Source organism: Malurus melanocephalus, unplaced genomic scaffold (genome assembly GCF_030028575.1).
Source record: "Malurus melanocephalus ecotype Western Australia unplaced genomic scaffold, MMel_1.1 scaffold_110, whole genome shotgun sequence".
Classification (NCBI taxonomy): domain Eukaryota; kingdom Metazoa; phylum Chordata; class Aves; order Passeriformes; family Maluridae; genus Malurus; species Malurus melanocephalus.
This window is the reverse complement of record NW_026623342.1, coordinates 33927-55062: the sequence shown is the minus strand read 5'-3', so window position 1 is coordinate 55062 and position 21136 is coordinate 33927. Positions and strand designations below refer to the sequence as shown.

General features: G+C 36.6%; 1 protein-coding gene across 1 annotated transcript in view; it reads right to left on the bottom strand.

Annotated features, from left to right (window-relative positions):
- LOC130575511 (dynein axonemal heavy chain 5-like) overlaps positions 1–21136 on the bottom strand; it is a gene marked incomplete at its 5' end in the record, with an annotated part of 119836 nt that overhangs the window by 64781 nt on the left and 33919 nt on the right. The window contains 11 exons of the mRNA XM_057369435.1: positions 608–850; positions 933–1139; positions 2491–2820; positions 4094–4300; positions 8199–8366; positions 8873–9109; positions 9194–9283; positions 14265–14576; positions 15468–15685; positions 18135–18324; positions 19336–19470. Of these exons, the coding sequence (XP_057225418.1) occupies positions 608–850; positions 933–1139; positions 2491–2820; positions 4094–4300; positions 8199–8366; positions 8873–9109; positions 9194–9283; positions 14265–14576; positions 15468–15685; positions 18135–18324; positions 19336–19470 (2337 nt within the window). The remainder of the gene's footprint in view (positions 1–607; positions 851–932; positions 1140–2490; positions 2821–4093; positions 4301–8198; positions 8367–8872; positions 9110–9193; positions 9284–14264; positions 14577–15467; positions 15686–18134; positions 18325–19335; positions 19471–21136) is intronic.

Sequence of the window (21136 nt, the reverse complement as noted above, 5' to 3'; positions counted from 1 at the left end):
GCATGTCACCGAGCAATTACTACTCCAGAGCTAGGTGGCTTCTCTGGAGCCTATGCCAAAGACTCAGCCCTGTACTCACCAAAATCAATAGGAGATTTTCCCCTGAATTCTGTGGGCAGCAGGGCCAGCCCCAGAGAAATGTCCTTGTATCAAGCTTGTATGAAGCAACGTCAAATGCACACTTTGTCATCAGCAGAGCTAAGGGCATGCCCCTTAGGGGACAGAAGGAAAAGCAGAAAGGACTCCTCCAGCATTTAGCTGACCTATTTATAAACTCTCCAAATAGAATGGTAAAAGTAAAATACAAGTGCACTATAGTTATTTCTTATTCAACTGCTGTAGTTATCTTAGAGAGAGAATTAATCTGAAATGCCCTAAAATTCTATCAAACCACCCTGTCTAAAGCTGAAGAAAGCACTCTGCAGACCTTTGAGAAGGAGGTAACTTTCAGGAAAGCMAGATGACATTCACAGTGTGCACTGTATGAATGAATGAGTTGTTCTGAGCTATCTCCAAAATAATGTGATAGAAATATACAAGATCGATGTATCACCATGTGCAAAAGACAAGGCACTTTCTGTATTAATACAATTACAAGCAGCAATACCTTGAAAAACACTAAATCCATCTTTGATCCTCTGACAGTTTCATTGTACTGTTGCATGAACATCTGTAACCTCTCAGCCAAGTAATTCAAAGACGGGATAGGCTCATAAATTTTTGGAGCCTTCAACTCTGCATCATCAGGTTCATCTCCAGCAGTTTCCGGGACATCACGCAAGAAATCCACAAARTATAATTCTGCAGATTTATCTCCAAACAGATTTTGACCATGTTCTTCACAAACAATCTACAACAATATATTAAGGATTGCTTTAGTAATTAAATATGTCACTCTTTTGGTGGCAAATACTAAAATACTATTTGCCTACCTTCCTCATCGTATCTTCAAACCAGTCTTTATCACTTTGGCTGATGAACCTGTCTGCAATAACACGTCGGCATTCATGTTGGAACAAGGCTACCAAAACACTGATGCTCTGGCAGACGTCAGCAGTAACTGTAAGTATTCCTTGCCAAATACGACTGAGGTCTCGTAAATTGAAGACGTAATGAAATTTAGCTGGAGTTGGTAACATCTACAAAATAATGTCATGAACCRTATTCAAATATCTGCTAAATAAACRTATTTTCTACTTTTTATTAAGTGAATGTGGACATTTTTACAAACTGCAGTCTTGCATTGAAGCAGAAATACATGCTTAGCATTTARGAGAYAACCATAAAATGGAGAAATTACAGSAGCAWYGAGCAGCTCTTTAATTTYACATRGATYTCATTTGARTTTCTTTGAATGTTTCAAGTCCCAGGAACATGCACTGAAGGGTAGCCAAGACAGGTTAGTTAATGATGGCCCTGAAGACCACAGTAAAAATGTCAACATTACTTAACCTGTGGTTAGCTCCTGCCCTTTCTTTCAGATAATTTCTGTATTTTGCCCTTTACAAGAATATCTAGGGAAAAGGGAAAGTAGAAGAGCAGAAGAAGAAGAGGAGAAGAAGAAGAGCAGAAAAAGAAGAGAAGAAGAGAAGAAGAGAAGAAGAGAAGAAGAGAAGAGAAGAAGAGGAGAAGAAGAGGAGAAGAAGAGAAGAAGAGAAGAAGAGGAGAAGGAGGGGAAGGGGAAGACCAATAAAGAGAAAACAGTATTTGGGAAAATATTTTTAAATCTAGTAAAAGCTACATTTTCTCTGGAAAGGAAGTTAATTAGCAGTAATAAGTATCAATTCTGTTGAATATATTGGTCAATATATACTGATCAATAGTTTCACTAGAAGTCTCTCCATCTAATTGCATAAACCAAGTTTAGGTCTACAGCAAGTTCTTTGTGAAATTCTGACCAACCTTTTCTGGATTAGAAAATATAATTTAACAAATCCCTATTTTTCCACCACTTTCCTCTACTTTTCTCAGATGAATAACAATTTGACACACATTTCTATGCTGTAGTTTCATTCTTTTCAAATTTCATTCTATACCTAATATGTTTTGCTTCTTTCAAAGAAAAAATTACCCAGGACTTGCAGTCAAATGTTTTTAACATCTGTGTGAAACAGAAAAAGTAAATACTTATAAATTACTAAATACCAGATTTCATTTGTTTTGAACTGATGCTCTCTCTGCCAAATTTGACTTCTTTCCTTTAACTCAGATCTTTAAAGTTTCTCACGATCCCAAACAGGAAGATTCCTATTTAATTTTTAATTTCTGGTTTCTCATGCTGTCAACATTTTCTCAACTGCAAGATCTCTCAATCTTCCTATCAGCTATGATTACTGCATTATATCTTTATAACGTGATACTTATATCAGCTATAGAAGACACTGCATGTAATTAGGATTTTCATCACCCAACTTGGTACTGAGAACTACAAACACACAGTACAAAAGGCCAGGCTCTGATGTTTCAAGGGCTTAAAAGATGTAATTTTACCTTTGCTTTTGTCATTTGCCAAACCTTTCGGCTTGTAGATACTAATGCTGAAGCCAGTTTACATATTTCTGTGGGGAAATGTCGTTGCTCACAGAAATAGCCTTCAGCTATTGTTTGAAATATTTTATCAATAGAGGAAGTGGAAGGCAGTGTGCAGTTGAAGATGCTGAACTGGCGTTTCAGGCGCTGTGGGATGTCATTCCGACCTCCCCCAGGGTGAATCATAGCAGCTACAAACTGGATGTCAACCACATTCGTGAATTCCCCTGGCTTCTCCAAATTGTAGAAACCKTTCTGTTCCATCAGCTGTCTTACAATCTCATTGGTGATCTAAATATAGCCAAAAACAACAAAGAAAAAGGAATGGAGGAGTTAAGTGTTTGAGGGCTTTCAACACACAACACGGCAACCAAGAGCTCAGATGCAGTGCATTGGCTGCCTGTAAGCYTCACGTGCCAAGCAGTTGTGGACATGAAGCCAGACATTCAATTGGGTTTGCATAATTTCAATTCAAGGAAAACSAGCACTTTAAATTTTCAGTCCAGACTACATATTCAGATTGACACAGGCACTCAGATAGTGACAAAGAATGGTTAATTTAGCACAAAGTATAGTCACATGTYCACTTGGACAGAGGCAGTGAGAGAACAGGATTATAGGGCTATACTGGAAGCAGGGAAATTGATTTTTCTCAGCAGTAAGTCTTTTTAAATTTTAAGTCAGATTTTCTGAGTATACGTCTATAAGTATTTTATCCATACCTCAAGACAGCTTGCTAGTCTTTGATGTCAACTGTGATCACAGAATTTTTTAGGTTGGAAAGGACCTTTYTGATCATTGAGTCCAACCATTAAACCAGTGCTGCCAAATCCACCACTAAGTCTTATCCCCCGGTGCCACATCTACACCTCTCTTRAATACCTCCAGGGATGGTGACTCCACACTTCCCTGAGTAATCTGTTCCAGGGTTCAACAACCCTTTTGGTGAAGAAATTTTTCCCTAATATCTGATCYAAACCTCCCCTGGTGCAGTTTSAGGCCATTTACCCTYGTCCAGTCAATACTGACCTCACTAAAACCWTCTTTCAGGTAGCTGTAGRGWGCARTAAGATCTCCCCCCAGCTTTCTTTACTCAAGGCCCAACAACCCCAGTTTCCTCAGCYACTCCTCATAAGTCTTGTTCTTTAGATTCACCACCAGCTTAGATTTCACGTAATAGTAACTGCAATTTAAAGTCCAGAGCAGATCAAAGAAGAATCTTTGAGTGTTTCTTGAATTTGTATGCTTCCTTTCTCTGACTGGTTCTCAGGACTGCTGGTTTGGAATCCTACTAGCTTTGAATGCAACCAAATCAAAAGGCTTAGAAGCTACAAGGATTGCATCAAGTGGCTTGAAACCGTGCCTGATCTTTTGGGACTGACAGCTTATTAGTCATGTCAAAAACTGGCTTGGGGAAATTGTTTTTAGTAAACACACTTGTTCAAATCCATATTGTGATAGCTTTTTTTCTAATCTGTCCAATTTTTTCAAYACACAGATCAGTATTTCCATCAGCAACAATCACAAGACCACCAACTCCCAAATGTTAATGTTTTCCTTTTACCTGATCACCCCATTCATTAATCAAAGGCATGTTGATGTCATCAATAAAGACAGTCATTTTTTTCCCTGCTGGAGGACCGTGAGTAGTRCCCATTCTTTTGCCTATGTAGCTTTCTATGCTCCTTTGGAACATATGTGGCAGAGTTGCAGAAGAAAAGTTTAGGCATTTGGTCAGGTGAACATCAGGATCATACTTGCTTGTGTAATTCTGCAAGACAAACCAATTTTAAAGCAAGTGCACCAGTAACTCCAGGTGAATTCACACAAAATGAGAYGCAGATGCTCAGCAGCCTCAGAAAAATCTCAGTCCTGCTAATAACTTTGAAATCTCCAAACACAGTTTATTTAAGCTAAATACACCATCTGCAACTTGAAATTCAGTCGGTTAATGTTGTACATAAAATTTTTAAGTATTAAAATTTATAAGCTCTTAATAGACTTCACTAAGTATTCCAACAAGTAGATGTATGCCAACTCAAGATGCAAATAAACTTTGCATTAGCAATTGTCAGGGTTTTTCTAAATTCAAGCTGTTAGTGATGATCCAATACAGCAGACTGCAAGGAACAAGAGAAAAACCAAATCCATTTTCATGTTTGCACTACAACACCAAAACTCTTAAAACAAAAGGACTGCAAAGGAATTGCAGTGTAAAATTTAACACAGCTACATCACACTTACTGATAGTCATCTTTTCTTAATGAAGAAAGGAATCTTTAGATTTTATTAATATGTACCATTCCCACAGCTGCTGAGGATGCCCCAAAGCCACAAACTTCCACTTTTCATATTTAGTGAAGTTTTATGATGAGAATATATAAACCTCRAGTCACACCAAGGGATATATATATACAGCACAGGAAATATTTTKTTTAGGAAAAGTCTTGGAGCTTAGAAATAGTACTAAAAATTCCATATTTCTAACATAATTTATTTTCAAGAATTGGATTCTTCTGCAATAATGACAAAGTTGAATATCATTTAAATGCTTATTGGTATGGGAGAGTTGCCTAGAAATGTTCCCATTTTGGTACCTCAGAAAAATAAATCTATATCATTGGCGATTGCTCTAAAAACAACCCCAGTGAGACAAACACTCTGTGAGACAACAGAAGGGAGATACAGTTAGACCCCCTCAAAACATTTGGATGAATATTGTTGATTTTGTTGATACAATGAGAGCAGTTTAAGAAAATGCACACTTCAGAAACAGGTTTTTCTCAGACCTCACATAAATGACAAGCTCCACATGCAATTTCAACAGTTCTGTATTTGGTGGGTACGCTTGACARCTGAGGAGCTGGTGCAGGTCAATGCTCAGATCTCTCCTCAGGGCTTGAACAATTTGTTAAGAGCTCATGAGCCAGGAGCATGTGCCCAGGTGCCGCCAGTGGGGCTGTGGGGAAGAAGAGGACAGGGCTTCCCTTTGCCAGACACAGGTGGTTCCAGCCACCTCCAGCAGACCAAGTGGAGACACTCAGCCTGTGCCAGGAGGGGCAGAATGCTGCCTGGCAGTTGAGAGAGAAAAGCAAAAAATTTGACAAAATCAGCCCTGCAGGCATAAAAGTGAGAGCAGAAAGAAAGGCAGAAGGTGTTTCAGCACAGAGCCCCTTGCAGCCCATGGTGCAGATCATGGTGARGCMGGCTGTCCCCCTGCATTACATGGCAKYTCACAGTGGAGCAGAGATTMACCTGCAGCCCGTGGAGGACCTCACACTGGAGCAGCTGRATGCCCAAAGGAGGCTGKGACCCCATGGGAAGCCCACGCTGGAGCTCCTGGTAGGAYCTGCAGACCCRTGGAAAGTGARGCYCACACKGGAGCAGGTTTGCTGGCCAGACTTGTGACCCGGTAAAGGACCCACAGTGGAATAGTTCAGGGAGAGCTGCAGCCCTGACAAGAACTGTGGGAGGAGGGAGAAATGAGAGGAGGAAGGAGAGGTASAGTGGAGCTGTTATGGACTGRCCACAGCCCCCATTCCTYATTCCTCTGCACTTYTGGAYAGGGAGGAGGTAGAGGAGTCAGGGATGAAGGARTGAAGGTGAGCCTGGGAAGMAGAGAGGGGTGAGAAGAGGATGTTTTCAGTATTCCCTTTGTTTTGCACCATCCAATTCTATTTTTARTTACAAATAAATGTTGTAAGTGTTCCCCAAGTCAAATGTTTTTCCTATGACAATAACTGGTGATCTCCCTGTCTGTACCTCAACCCCTCTGCTGTTAAGGAGGGGGAGGGAGTCAGCAGCTGGGTGAGGAGCTTGCAGCTGGCCAAGGTCAACAAATTGTGACTATGACTTCTCAACCATTCAAAAAACACATTTGTGTTTTATTCATCATGGCATTTCAGAATATTTACATGGCAACAGTAATATTGCACAGTACAGAAAAGATAACTGTCTTTGAAAAATAATAGGGTATTGAATAGGATTTTTTTTTAACTGTCAGAGTATTTCCAACTGTCCTTTACCAGTTTAACATTATTTATCTAAATTTTTGGCAATTTGTGAATTAATAGTACAGAATAAAGGTTGTGAATTAATAGTACAGAATAAAGGTCGTAAATTAACATTCCATTATAAGTTCTTTATTTTGATTTATAATGATTCCTTACTCAGATTACAAATATTAATTAGGTTTAATCTGAAGTGTTCCATATGAAAACCTTTGTATTTTTTCATGAAATCAACTGTTTATATCTGGAAATTTATTTTYCACAAGGTGTAGTAAAGCAAAATTCTACAGAAGATGAAAGCAGAAGGGGAACAGTTGCAAAGGCAGTTAACACTCACTCCTAACCTTACATGAGATCAAATATCTGCTGGCATTATGCTCCCCTGTGTAAGGAACATACTCTGCTCTATAGCATAGACTCAGGGTAAGCCGCTCCCAAGAATCAGTTCCAATTATTTTTAGGGACAAGAATGGCAGCTGAATGCTGGAGGTTGCCAGTATCTGGACAAAATCCAGTATGCAGAMTATCAAGACCACCACCCAGACCCCGCCTCTTCACTCTCACTCTGCTAAAATAGTTCTCCAGCTGGTGCCAGGAGCAGGAGCTGACATTACACCGGCATGCCCACTGGCATCGACAGCTACGCTGAAGAAATAGCATTTATTAATGGCTGCTGGCATRGGCACAACTCACTCTCTGTCAGGGCTCAGAGAGCACATGGCYGGGGCACACAAAATGGCTCAGATTTTAAGGAAGCCAAAGGTCAATTTAGGCCAGTGTTTTTCAGCTATTTTCCATTTMAAGACCTCTGCAAATCCTCCACTGCAGGTAGAGATGTCTGTGCAGCCAATTCAGCTKCCCCAGCAGCAGATCTGTTTTATTTAGCTACCTCTCACTGATCAAAGAATCCACACACTGCCCTGAAAACACAGATACCCTGTTGGAAAACATTATGCTTCCATATTTTTAAAATAAGGGATGCCAAGATTGGTATGACATCTGTGTTTGTTCAGCCTTTCGATTAYTGACTTTTCTGTATTAAGTTATTCAATTTTTGTGTCATATGATTAATCGATACCATTTTATAATACAGAAAGCATTTCTTTATTAATTGAATAACAATCCTATTGTAATTTCCTCCTAAAGAAAAAACATGTTATTTTCAGTGAATAAATKGAGAGAGCAGATAATAAACAGTAAATCTACCCTCTGAAAACCACCCTGAGTAAAGAAGGAAGTTGGTTTTTTCTGTTCTGTTTGGCTTTTGAAGAAAGGCTATGCAACGGGTACACAAAAGATCAGCTCACACATGGCACCACAGTCAAAGCACAGGAAAATGAAAAAGCCTACAAGGACCAACATTTTCTTAGCACAACCTTCCGTTTGACTACTCCAAAGAAAAGAAAGCATATGAAAGAGCATTTATCAGCTGACCTTGAGGCCACAGTTAGCAAAGTTTAAAAGAAACCTTTTAAAGTGTAGAGACWTTGGGGTTTTTGCTTGGAGTCCATGTGAGTACTGGCAGTATGTCTCAGAAAGAATGAGAATATGTTCTCCAAAGAAAAATCAAACTATTCTTATACTTAAAATTTGTGCCAATGTCAATAATTGCAATATTATCACACTAACATATTACATATATTTTTCCTTTCCACTTACCTTAATCATAACAGTTTTTGCTGTTCCTTGCTCCCCAATTAACAAAACAGCTTTTCCTTGCTTCATGATAGWGTGCATTAGAAAGTCTGTTCGGACACTGTCTACGTTTGGAACCAGAATGGAAGTATATTCTGGTACTGAATCTTTAGGATAAACATATTCAGGGACCTGCATAAGAAAGACATGCACAAAGTTTGAGAATTCCGACCTGCCCACACATTCAYTTTGCATCAGAACACAAAATCAAATGTACTTTATAAAATTTACATCAGTAAACATTTCTTCCTGAAAGCCAAGTATCAGTTTATAATCAATGAGTATTTTGTCAAGCTTTTCTAAAAGGGTGTCAGACTAACAGTATTTTCATTCCACAATTCTCCAGTACCTGATAAAAGCTTTTCCTTGCTGGGATATCTTAAAGAATAAGGTGTTAAACAGTAGACAGCATTAAGATCACTTCTGTTTTACTTTCAAAGCTATTTCAAATGYGTGTTTCTATTCTTTGCCAAATATATATATGGGGGAAAGAAAAATGTCATTCAAAAAAAAAGCTCTTGAGAATTTCGTAGGKTTAACCTTCCTAACCAAATTATGTAGGGTTGGAAATAAAATGTCTCTTAACAAATACATGTTTATACTCATTAAGAAAGCTTAGTGTGTTGCAGCATACAAACCTTCTTTGACCAGTGCTCCCACTGGCCACAGGCATTGATACCAAATTCAAACATGGATTCCTCTCCATTCACAGCTGGTAGCTCTTTCACTGCAGAGTGCTTCTGTAGGAACAGCTCCATTTTCATTTTGTCATCTGGCTCCAGAAGAGCTCCGGCTGACCACATCACAGCAAAAACAAACAAGCGAGCAATGTGCTCCTCACTGAGCTGCTTCTCATCCCRGCCAGACAGCAAACCCTGCAAAGTGGATGCAAAATAGAACCACAGCCCTCCTGGAACAAATCACTGAATCAGAGAGAGAAAAATGGATGCCATATCTACCTGTAGGAGGTCAATAGCTTGCTTGATGTACATGCATTCTAAAATCGACATTTTTGGTGTCACGGCAGAGAAAACAAAATCCATCACATCCTGTAAAGAAAAAAAAATATTTAAAGATTGTCTTTACCAGTTTCAATAGTATGATTTATTCTTGGATGAGATGAATTTCTTATTTTCAGATATATTCTAAGCTTTTTTTCCAAAACAACATCTTCCCCTATTTCTGGGCTTATAAATATGCAGACTTTGACCATGATTTTTTTCTATCAATAGCTTATTAGAAAAATAACTTTGATGTACCAGAGTCAGCAGAGCTACCCATATGAGCTCCACAGAGYAATTTCCTGAAGAGCAATTTGAAGACTGCTTTTCAGTTACTTCAGGGATCTGCCTGCCATTTGTGCTCTCTGCTGGAGATTTTAATCTACCACCAACATTTCTGTAGTAGGAAGATAAAAGCACTGATGATGCATACATATGTAATGCACAAGCTCACCACTATAAATTTCTATCTATTTGATCTATTCTGACTGCACCATACTGTTCCAGTCCCTCCTGAAACCAACATTCTCGTTTTACTGTAGAATCCTGCCAAGACCCAAAAAGAAATTTTTAATTCATTTTAATGGAAGTTGGACCTTCCTCAGGTTTCTCATAGTGATGGCTACCACGTCGGACTTTGTCAAGTACTTTGCAACATCTTGAGCAAATTTCCAAATTGATGKAAAGTCATCTCTGAGATTTGCAATGCAGAATTGTTCCAAAATATCAATTGCCATCCAATAGTACAGACTGATGTAAATTTTAACCTGCTTCCACTTTCATTCAACAATCTTTAACATAATACTCTCCCTATGGGTTCCATTTTCCCTCGTAATCTTTGGAAATCAACGCTGCCCACTTATTCTGGGACATGAAAGTACAATAGGGATATTGTGGGAGATAGTAATTTTGGAGGAATTCCATTTATAGCTGTCATGTCCTGTCAGGGAGAAAGCTAAGACAACGAAGACATTCAATCACCCAAAGACATAAACAATTTCCTTAGATACTTTTAAAAAAATCACTAAGCTGTTTATCCACATGCTCACGAGCTTTGTTTCACTTTTCACTTGAATTTTCGCTACTAAATCTCTCCAAGTGCCCTATGCTGATAACCACTGTCACAGAGAATGAATCAAAATTTTTATCCATCCTCATGAGTTCCATCTTACTAGAATTCCAGGTAACACRCACTCAACAAAAATATCTATTTTTATCAAAAACAGCTTAATCTAGAGAAGGACTCATGAACAAGTGGTCTGAGAAGACAGTCTGAGTGTGGGCATAAACCAAATCACAGAATGGGTAGGATCACAAGGGACCTTAGAGTTTATTCATCCCACCATGGGCAGGCATGCTGCCCAATGTATCAGGTTGCTTCTTTTGTAATTTTTTGCTGACTAGCAAAAGTGCTGCCACCTGTATGTGCTGCCTTTTTGTGGTTTTCCCTCAAAAACACCCGGTTTTGGACACAGAACATGAGGTGCTCAGCTGAGTAACCACGGGGGTTGTGGGTGCCACAGGGGAGTGCCCACAAGCAGTGTGGGAAATTCAAATCTAAGGCTTTTAGAATTTGGAGCTAAATCTCACTGAGATTCAGCTTCTTCATCTGTAAAATAGACCAGATGTCTCATAGGGCATTGTAAATTGTTTAATAATTGATTTGACACACACRGAATAAAGATATTTCATGCGTCAAAGTATTCTGTACTATCAAGAGTCCAATTTTCACCAGAACTAGTTTTATGGTGCTTATGATTCCAGTGAGGTTTCTGTAGTTTATGAAGTTTTAAATGTTCTTTTTTTCCTTTGAGTTTACGAAAAAGTCAGTTCTATATACGCTAGTATTTTATTAGTACTACAATTTTTAAGCCAATACATGGCTGAAAAAAAGGATGCAAGATTAACATAGAAATTTGCATTAATTGTTTGCACAGGGAGACCAGAAAAATGAGTTGAGTAATGACAAAGATACACACATTTTTAAGAATTTGGATCTGGAATTTTCTATCCCTTGCAARGAGAGTGAAAAATAAAATCAGATGCTAAAAACTCATATGAAAGAAAAATCCTTTTGCACAGAGTGCAGTCACTGTAGAACTCACTGGACTACAGARCGCTCTTCAGGACCTGAAGCTGGTAACATACTCAAAGGGCTTAGACAAGCAAAAGAAAACTCAGTAATGGAAAATTATTAATACTTGTAATATTAATTTTAACATGAGCATTTAAATATTAAAGGTAAGAAACTCTTTGGATTAAATATTCAGCTCTATGCTCTAGGGGCAATACCAGCCTTTACACAAATTGGATTAGTGTGAGATTTGATGTGGAGGGAGGAATTAGTCACATCTGAAACTTGAGTTGCTATTACATTTTTTTCACTTAAACAATATACACATGTGCTCAAAATTATGTTATTCACATCACATCCATCACTGGTTTGAGCTTCACACTTTGCAGCCAACCTAAATAACACCACTCAGGTAATTATTTTAATTATTTCAGTTCTTTGAAACTGTCTCAGATAATTACTTCCATCAGCTAAGCAATTCTATTGCTTACAGGTAGCAGCATCATTCAGAGACCAGGAACTGGCAGTAGAGCTTCTAAATTTAAGAAATTGAAGGCTTTTTATCGGGATGTGAGTTTATCTGAAATTACTGCAAAGCAGGAAATATTCCTGAGAAGAAAGAATTGGGAAAGGGAGGGGGAAAGTCCAACCYGTCAATCACTGTTTTGAAAAAATCCTGTGCAAATAGAAAGGAATCTAAGATCATCTTAAATCGAAATAAGGTTAGGTTTAGGGACTTGGTTTTGGTTTTGGACCTTTTGTCTTTTGTCTTGTGATTTTTTTTTAATGTATAAAAACTTATTACTTACAGTGCCATTTATAATATACATGAAAAGAATAAATACATTCTTTCCTCTGATTCACAACTATTATTCTCTGCTGTTTACTCCTCCATTACTGCTACTTGCTGCAACTTTATTAACAATTACTTTATCCAACGTGATGACTTTCAGTGATAAATACTATTTAGATTAGCATAAACAATTTGTGTTTTGTAAGCAAATTGGAATTACTATAGCTGTTGTCTTACATCTAGGTTAGTTGATGTAAGATTGATTTCAGGAAGTCTCTACATATAGTCTACTTAAGAGTGAGTCTCCTTGGTTACTACATTTTCATCTATAGTCTAATCTTCATTTTCTTTGAAAAGTCAGATCTTCAAAAGATGTTTATATCCGAGCTTTTCTTAATACCAGCATTAAATTCGCCAAGGTCTATATCTGGGGTTTGACTACCACTGTTGATTMTTTTGATTCCAAAAACTTTCTTTTTGAATTTTATCTCTTTTTTTAATGTGGGAGAAAATATTAACTGTAAAAAGATCCATGTGAACACAAAAGTAGTGTTACTCTCATCTGTAAAATCACTTTTATTGCCTCTATTATTTGAGAAGCAAAGACAGCACATTAAAAGTGAAAGAAAACTGCCAGCATGACAGCTTTCATTTACATTTTGATAGTTCTAAATGCAGCCTTCAGCACTGAACTAACTTCATATTTCACTGCATTTTCATTTCTTAATCTAATAAAATACATATTTTACTGGACTTTATTGTTATTGCTTCAGGCTTGGGCATTTTAAATGTTGTTGTTATGTTTTCAGAGCAAGTTGTAGCATAAAATATAAATAGAAATGTGGCAAAGAAGCAGTAAATTGACCCACATATACATTACTTTGGAAGCATATTTTAAAACTCATTATCAGAATTGTTTCTATTGCTGCTGCAGTAAATACTATGCCATATCATTATGTTTTGGAGGTAGAACAAAATGAATAGCTTGTTAAACATTGGTTTTAAAGTAAATGTGCACTGAAACGAAAAGTAGAAAGTTAGAAGACATTTGTTAACATTCAGGGCATTCTAAACCTATATCATTCATTCCTTTCTTTTATCATGATTTATAAAAAACTTTCTGAAATGTCACTCAAGGTTCATTACAATCTGCAGTTTTAAAATGCAAGAGCAATGAAAAATATTACAGGAGAAAAACCCTGCGAAATCCCACAGCAATTACATGCGTAAACTGGCAGGAGCAAGCTGATGGAAAACCAAGGTATGTTGGAAGTTGCATTTACTTCACAGATATTGAGGAAGTCAGAACAACACTGAAACGTTGCAAAAACATATGCTTTAAAAGCATTCAAAAGCAAAAATAAATATTTCAATGTAATTGAAGAAGTATACTACTGAGATTATGCTTTTATACCCACTATAGAGTACAACTACCCATAATATTGCTGGAACCTTTCTAATGATTCAGTAAACTGAAGCCAGAGGGGGGAAAACATTCAGGATTCTTGCTTTGRATGTACTGACTATACACTATTTAGTCAACGTATCAAAGAGGTGTCATTTCAAAAACTTTAATTGGAACAGAAACATGGATAATAAAATCAGAAGAGACAACTATATTCAGAACTTCAGAACTATAGTCAGAGCTTCCGAGCAGCACAAAGCACGGAACTACCTGGATTAATTTGAATTATAGAACATATTTTAAAGATAACTGATGGACCAAATGCATTCCTGTTGCACCAGAATAAATCTAGCTCAATCTCTTTCTGAATTTACTTATTTATATTTAAAACAAAATAAGAAGTTTACCCACTTCCTTTGTGYATCCTAGCAAGAATTAAAATTGCCATACTAAAATTACAAGCAAAGACAGTATCTGTTTTGACAACATACAATAGAAAATAATCACAGGTTTAACAAATCATTGCCAACTAAGGTATGCAGGCAAAACAAAACATTCAGATTGTTCATCTGTTGTATTTTTAGTCATTTATTAATGATAGAGATAATTTTCTCTCTCTTTTTTTAAACCATCCTTATTTTATTACATAAACAAAAAAATGTAAATAATTGAAAGAGCACYCAGGAAGAAGCAATGCTTCATTAAATAAAGAATAAAAAATGCTTTTTTTTTTTTTCTGAAGTAGTTAATTAAGTACCTGAAATACAGMATTAAAGCAACTCCACAGGACATCAGAGTATGTAACAGGTAGTGTCTGCAGCCAAGCCTTTAAAATAGGCTTCCAGTCTAACACTGAAGAACTCATGAACACCATCCCATTACGAGAAACTGTTGCAGGGGAAGCATTGTCAATGTTGTGAGGTTCAAAAATAATTTTACARTTGGGGGACATTGGAATACGATCTCCATTGGCCAAAGTAAGGGTCTTATTATCATCCAGAACAGAGTTCAGGTTTTCAATCCATATTGCATCAACAGGTCCATCCAAAACTATCCAGATATGCTCACCCTACAAAAAAATAGGAGGGACACACACATTCAATTTACATTGACCAAAAATACACATTCATGTAATATCAGAGAATGTACTCTTAGATATAAATAATGTCATCGTTTGTGCTCAGCATAAAAGCAAKGTAAAAATGCAATTTTTATAATTTGCTCAGTGATTTTAATCCTGCTTTGCTTAATCTGAGTCACACCAACAAGGATATTGAGAAATAGTGACAAAAATTAATTTTTTTCTAAAGATGTCTCTTTCTTCTACAAAAGTACATCAGCCAACCCAGCATCCATCAAGATGGTTGAAAACATTTTCCGTTAAATGCAGTCATAAACACAGGCACAAAGTCAGTCCTTGTGGGATGTTACCCAAGTATTTTATGTAAGAATTCCCATTTCCCAGAACYGAGTGGCTGTTCAGAAGATGTGATTGTAATTATGATTCCTTGAGACGCGATCTGCAGGTTTGATAAAAGAATWGGGAAATGCCTACATCGATTTCTTACCAAGACCTTACATTCTGACACAACCAGTGAAATAGAATGGCAATGACATAAAACCAGACAGGAGAAAATCTACTTTCCTATCSTCACATCAAAACATGAACATACYTTGCTKTTGTGTTTGATGGTAGGACTWAYTGCTTACAGAAGGAAGCAAACCCCTTAAAATCTTTTCTAAATTAATTCWGGAACCTCAAATGCTTAGAAWCCCAGTGCTATCTGGGATATATATCTAATTTTGACTCTTGTGCACATTGAGCTCATCAGACACAAAGCTAAATTAACACTGCAWATTCCCATTTGTTTTTGTAATGGAAGACCTTTTAGATAAATGACAGGTAATGACAYCTTATGGAAACAGTATTAAATGTCTATCATGATACAATATCCATTACCTTCTTTGCTTTTAAAGTTTTTCTCCATAATGTAGAGAAAATACCATCTGTCCAGTCATTTGTAGCAACATCAAGGGTACCGAACATCTGGGAAGCTGTGATTGCCTTTGGGTTCATTCTCATCTCTTTATGAGGAGCACCACAATCTGTCATTGCCTTCATCAAGACATTAATGCATTTTGTCTTTCCTGCACCAGTTGGACCTAGAGTCATCATACCTTAAAAGAATATAAACATGGTTTAAAATAAAATGTCAGCATGTCATGCTACCATTTAATGGTTCATTGCGCCAACGATCCTTGTTTTATTTTTATCAAAAGCCAATACAAAARAATGTTTCTCACTGCGCTTAATGTTGATTGAAACAGAATTTGAAACTATTATTAAAAGGCTGCTATAAATGTCTCTATTATGAAAGGCAAGCCTATGTGGGTCTRCATCCTCCCTCAGGCAGTTCTTTTCCCTTTTCTAATGGGAAAACACAACTGCCTTTTGATATTCTCATGCAATGACATTGACATGAATGGTGGCAAASAAAACCAGTAATTTCTAAATGTATGTAATGAGAATGAGTATCTTCTAATGCTACACAAAATCGAGTGCATCTTTCTGATGCAAAAGTAACAAAAACATGCACCTGCAACCAACCAGGCTGGCATTATMATACTTCTTTCTTACATAAAACCAGTTAAGAGCAACCACACTTAATTTCAGCAGTGTATACATGTTGCCTAAGGAAAATAAATCATRTCTTCAACAATAAATTGAGCCTACAGTTGATATTTTTTTCTTATGTTTTCTAAATCACCTATTCAATAGGCCCAGAATCTGTCCAAAATCAGATGGGACATTCAAACTGAGTCTTCCAAAGCCATTTAAGGACCTAGATAATTCCTATTAGCCCTAAAAGCAACTGGAGTACATAATCCTAGTTTGCTTTCAAAACTTCCTCAGCAAAGGTATAGACCAATCACAAATCCAAATTATAAACCTAATCCAGTGCAGTGCAGATCAGGTGATGTTTTCTCTAAAAYTAAAGGGAGCTGGAACAATCTGAAGACCCAGAAAATCGCATGCTCATGCCCATGTTACATGTGGGGAAATCTAATACAAGCTCTTCAATGTTAACCAAATGGCTTTTCTGTTGATTTCAGTGGTATTTCATCTAAAATTGTTATGCCAAGCAGATTTTAGGATCCATGCACTGAATCTTCATGTGTGTGGGGGGGTGTAGAAGAACATCATGTGGACATACTGCCTGTATTTCAACTAAGTAAAAAATTTTACAGATTTTTCCTCATTACTTGAAATCACATAATGACCTCTCCATAAATTCAAGCGTTCATGAGTAAGACAAATAGAAGCCAGGAAAAGATAATCTTTTTCCCTCCATATGGTAACTTCAGTCATAGAAATGCCTGAGCATCCAACTGTTCAGACAACTGGAGCTGTGTGATCTTCGGGGAATAGTAGGGATGTGTGGAGAGAAGAGATATCTAAGCATAATGTCACAGTGGATCCTGAAGATTTTTGAGGAACAGTGGAGGTGTAGTGTCTCACAGACAAAACCGCTWCTTTTAAAAAGAGACACATTTAATCATAACCGAAATCATTAAAAYTTCCATGGTTCCTATATGGAAATAGCTGTTAAGGTTTGATATGGAACACTGAATCCAGCAATCTGGATGCAAATTAGTATGTCTGCACAGCATTAACCAGTTCTTTGGTCTAACCAATAATCTGAATTAAAAGTTTGAGGCATTAAGGATTCAGACTGTGCTACATGAATGAGTATTTCCTTTCATTTATTTCATTAGTTTAAACTGACTACTCTTTTATTATGACATGAAAARAGAGAATAAGAAGTATGGTACCTTTATAAATCTTTGGTCCTTTGCTCCTTTGCATTACATTTTCCCCTTATACTAAAAAATYATTACTTAGAGGTTAAGGGTGTCGGAGACATTTCAAAGTAGGGGTACTTTTTTTTTCCCCACTGAGCTATTAATTGCAAATCTGGATTTACTACTGTCTTTGATAGCCTTCCTAGGACAGGATTAACTTTACTCAGTAGCCTTTTCTGCACTGTAAAAATGCTTTTTTGTAGAATCAAAGAATTTTTGAAATTAGAAGGGACCTCTGGAGTGCATCTTGTCTCCTTCCCTGGTCCAGCAGGAGGAAAGCTTATTTCTCCTCAGTATAAATGGCAAGAATCAATCACAAAGAAAACACTTGGAATTATATCACATGCATGGTAGAATCTATCAAAGTAAAGGTTTGGGAGATTATTTTTTGTAATCTTCTCAGCATTATAATCTCACAGTAACATTAAACTAAAGATTCCTGACTGAACTCTGTCTGAGAGCAGCAATTGTTTTCAGAACACTGAACAAAATCACTTTTTCTGGATTTTAATGTGTGTTTTTTAACTTGTTCTATAGAAATTTCAATCATCAAAGGTCACACTCATATTCCCCATAAAAATGTAATACAACAAAGCATTGTACGCTAAAAAAAGGTCATAACAGCTTTCACATAGGCTTTAAAAATGACATCTGTTYAATTTTTAAAAACATTCTTCATGAAATTAATCTGTATTCTAGTGGTAGGTAATATAATGTAGTCTCAAATATAATGCAGTCTCAAAACCTCATGTAGCATGCTAACCATGTCGGACTCGTTGAGTTTCATACAGCTGAATAAGTTTAAGTATCCATGGTGGATGATTAATAAGCCCTGCTTCCTCTGTCTGTTTTTGGATGGCTGACTGTAGTTCGGGATACCCAGATTTATCCAGAGTAATTCCAGGGAATAGGTCATTAATGAGACTCATAAATAAAGGTTCGTCTTCATCTACCTGTCAGAGATAAAGTAAGGGGAAATACATTATTTATTCATCAAAATTATTATTAYAGCTGTAAACAATCTTCAAGATATGCCATTTAAAAGATAGCAATGAAAATTTTATCTCTTCCAAAGCAAATATTATAATTATCCATCAGTTTTATGAAGTGAATTTCATACAATGAAATCAGAAGTAATAATTTCCAAATTAAATACTTAAYGCTGATGAAAATGTTAACAATTTAATGCAGTTTTCTTCAATGCATACATACACACATTTCTTCATTTGTGGCCCAAGCAAGCAAGATTTATTCCAATCATATTTTGCCTTAGAATTTTTATGGTTTTTTTCCTTCTGTAAATCACTGAAGTGTTGCTATGGGTTTGAATGCATGTACCAATGCRCTGAATAGATTAACATCAGAATCAGAGTAATTGGTTCCATCACAAAACTGGSTCCCAAGGTAAATACACAGAGTCTAGACATGCTATAACCTTTTAATTACAGCAATAAAAAGAAAGATGAATACTTTAAATAGTGTTATCGAAAGATGTTACACGTAGGCGTTAGCTGCTTCCAATTACCCCACTTAATGCAATTCTTAGGATACTCTGAAAAGGCAATAGACTCCCAAGAAATGTATAAATTGAAATTCTGGATTAAGAAGGATCTTTGATGACATTATTAAAAGTTAATACAATGTATTCTTCCTTTCTCTCCTTAGGGTAAAAAGAATTAAAAACAAGAGCCAATTAGAAGACCAGGTAGATCCCCTGGGATCTCATGGTATTTCCAATGATTTTTTCAGCTAAATCTTCTGAGGTGTTTTCCTCTCTTTAAAAGACAAATCATGCTCACACAGTAACTGTATTATGATTCTCCACTCGCTTATAAATCATATTAAAAGCTGCAAAATAATATATCCAACTGCTGAAGAAAAACAGCTTTTCAAAGTTCATAAAAAGGACCCTTAAAAATGCAAACAAAATACTCTATTGGGGGAAGCATCCAGTGTTACAGTACCAGCTTTGAGAGGTTCATGTCCCGCAGAATTCTCATCACAACAGTTTTCTCTGGCTCTTGGGGATTAGATCTTTTCACTGCTCCAAGCGTTCTTAAAACAGACAGGATATTTCTAAGCCCAAAGTCATAGTGAACCTTGAAATAAAGCATATACAAAATTGGTACAATAAARATCAAACAGATCAAACCAAAGATCAAGAGAGGGCTGAAAATTAAATTCACAAAGTAAATAAACATTGAAATTAAATAAATATTGAACTTTTAAATATGATTAAATTCACAGCCCTTTGTCTTTTTAACTAGATTTCTGGTTTTGTTGCTATCAAATCCTGTAGGTATTTTCTAGAGTTGTATATCCATACCAGAAAGTGGTATAGATATTTTCTGGTGGTACAGAGCCCACCCCTATTACCCAGGCTGACAAATCTGAATGATACAGTGAGTAGATCCCAGAACTGTCCGCAAGAAATAACTTATTGATCACTTTGCAGATGATATCAAACTGGTGAACTGGATCCCAACTAGATTTCAAAATTACCAAGAGAAGTTCAATACATCATCTATGTGTGGTGTAATTAAATAAAGGCAAGTGCAAAATACTAAAGATGATAACAAATACAGAGTAATACAACAACTGCACAAATATTGAGTAACAATTCTTCTTCATCGATTTGAGAAACAAGTCAGGTGCAGAAAGCTTTGCAGAAAAATATCTGACATTGGACTGAAGTCACAAGCTCCCCAGTGAGTGATCTGCAATTTTAGTGGGCAATAAAAATACAAGTATCCATTTTARGATAATTGAAAATATATTTCTGCTGTAATTGGCATTTCTATTCTGTGCCCAAAAGTTGGATCCCACATTTGAAGATGAACCCTGCTTAAGAGAAATTTGAAACGAAAATAAATGTTATCAGTTGACTAGAAAACATGCTCTATCAGGAAAAAGCAATACAAAATCTACTGTAGAAGTAGGAAGGGYAAATATGTAGGATGAATTTTGACAAAAGTCTTCAACATGCAAGACACCTGCAAAGAGGAAGACAGGAGGAATAGAAAGGAAAAAAAGTAATGCACATAACTAGAGCAAGGGAGAATCGAGTTAACTTTTAGAGAAAACATTGTGACCATAGCAAAGATTGCCTTGGCAACTGTAAGCTCTATAGTAATAGAAATTGTTAAGAACAGTGACAAATATTGATAGCAAATTATTGAATTAAGAATTGTTTTTCCACCAGAAAGGTAAGTGGATAACTCCTCAAGGCTCTGCCCAGCCTTATTTCTATTCAATCAGGTGCCAAGTTGTTACCAATTGAAAAAGTTAGGTATGAATATTCAGCCACATACTGCCAGGAAATCCTTTTTTTTTTTGCAGATGGAAACATTAGCACAAAAAGATTAACAACTTCATGTGACAYTTATGGAATCAGATGTCACTTGACTTCATCATCATTTGGTAAATTACTCATYCTAGTGAAATGCCCAGAATCATGACAAGGACTGATAAATTTCTTTTTCTCYATGCTAGATGACCATCATTGACATTCTGGAATGAGTCCAGCAACGGATGACTGAGAGGAAAATAGGCAATGGTCAAATTTTCAACAGGGGARATTGCAACAGTTTGCATAATGAAAAGATTCTTCACAATAAGAGTAGTCAAACACAGAAAAAGTACCCAGAGAGACAGACTATCTCCATCCTTGGAGATATTCAAAACTCAGAAAGTGCCTTAGCAACCTGCTCTAACATGCTGAGCAAGAAGTTGGACAAGGTGACATCTAGAGTGCCTTCCAACCTA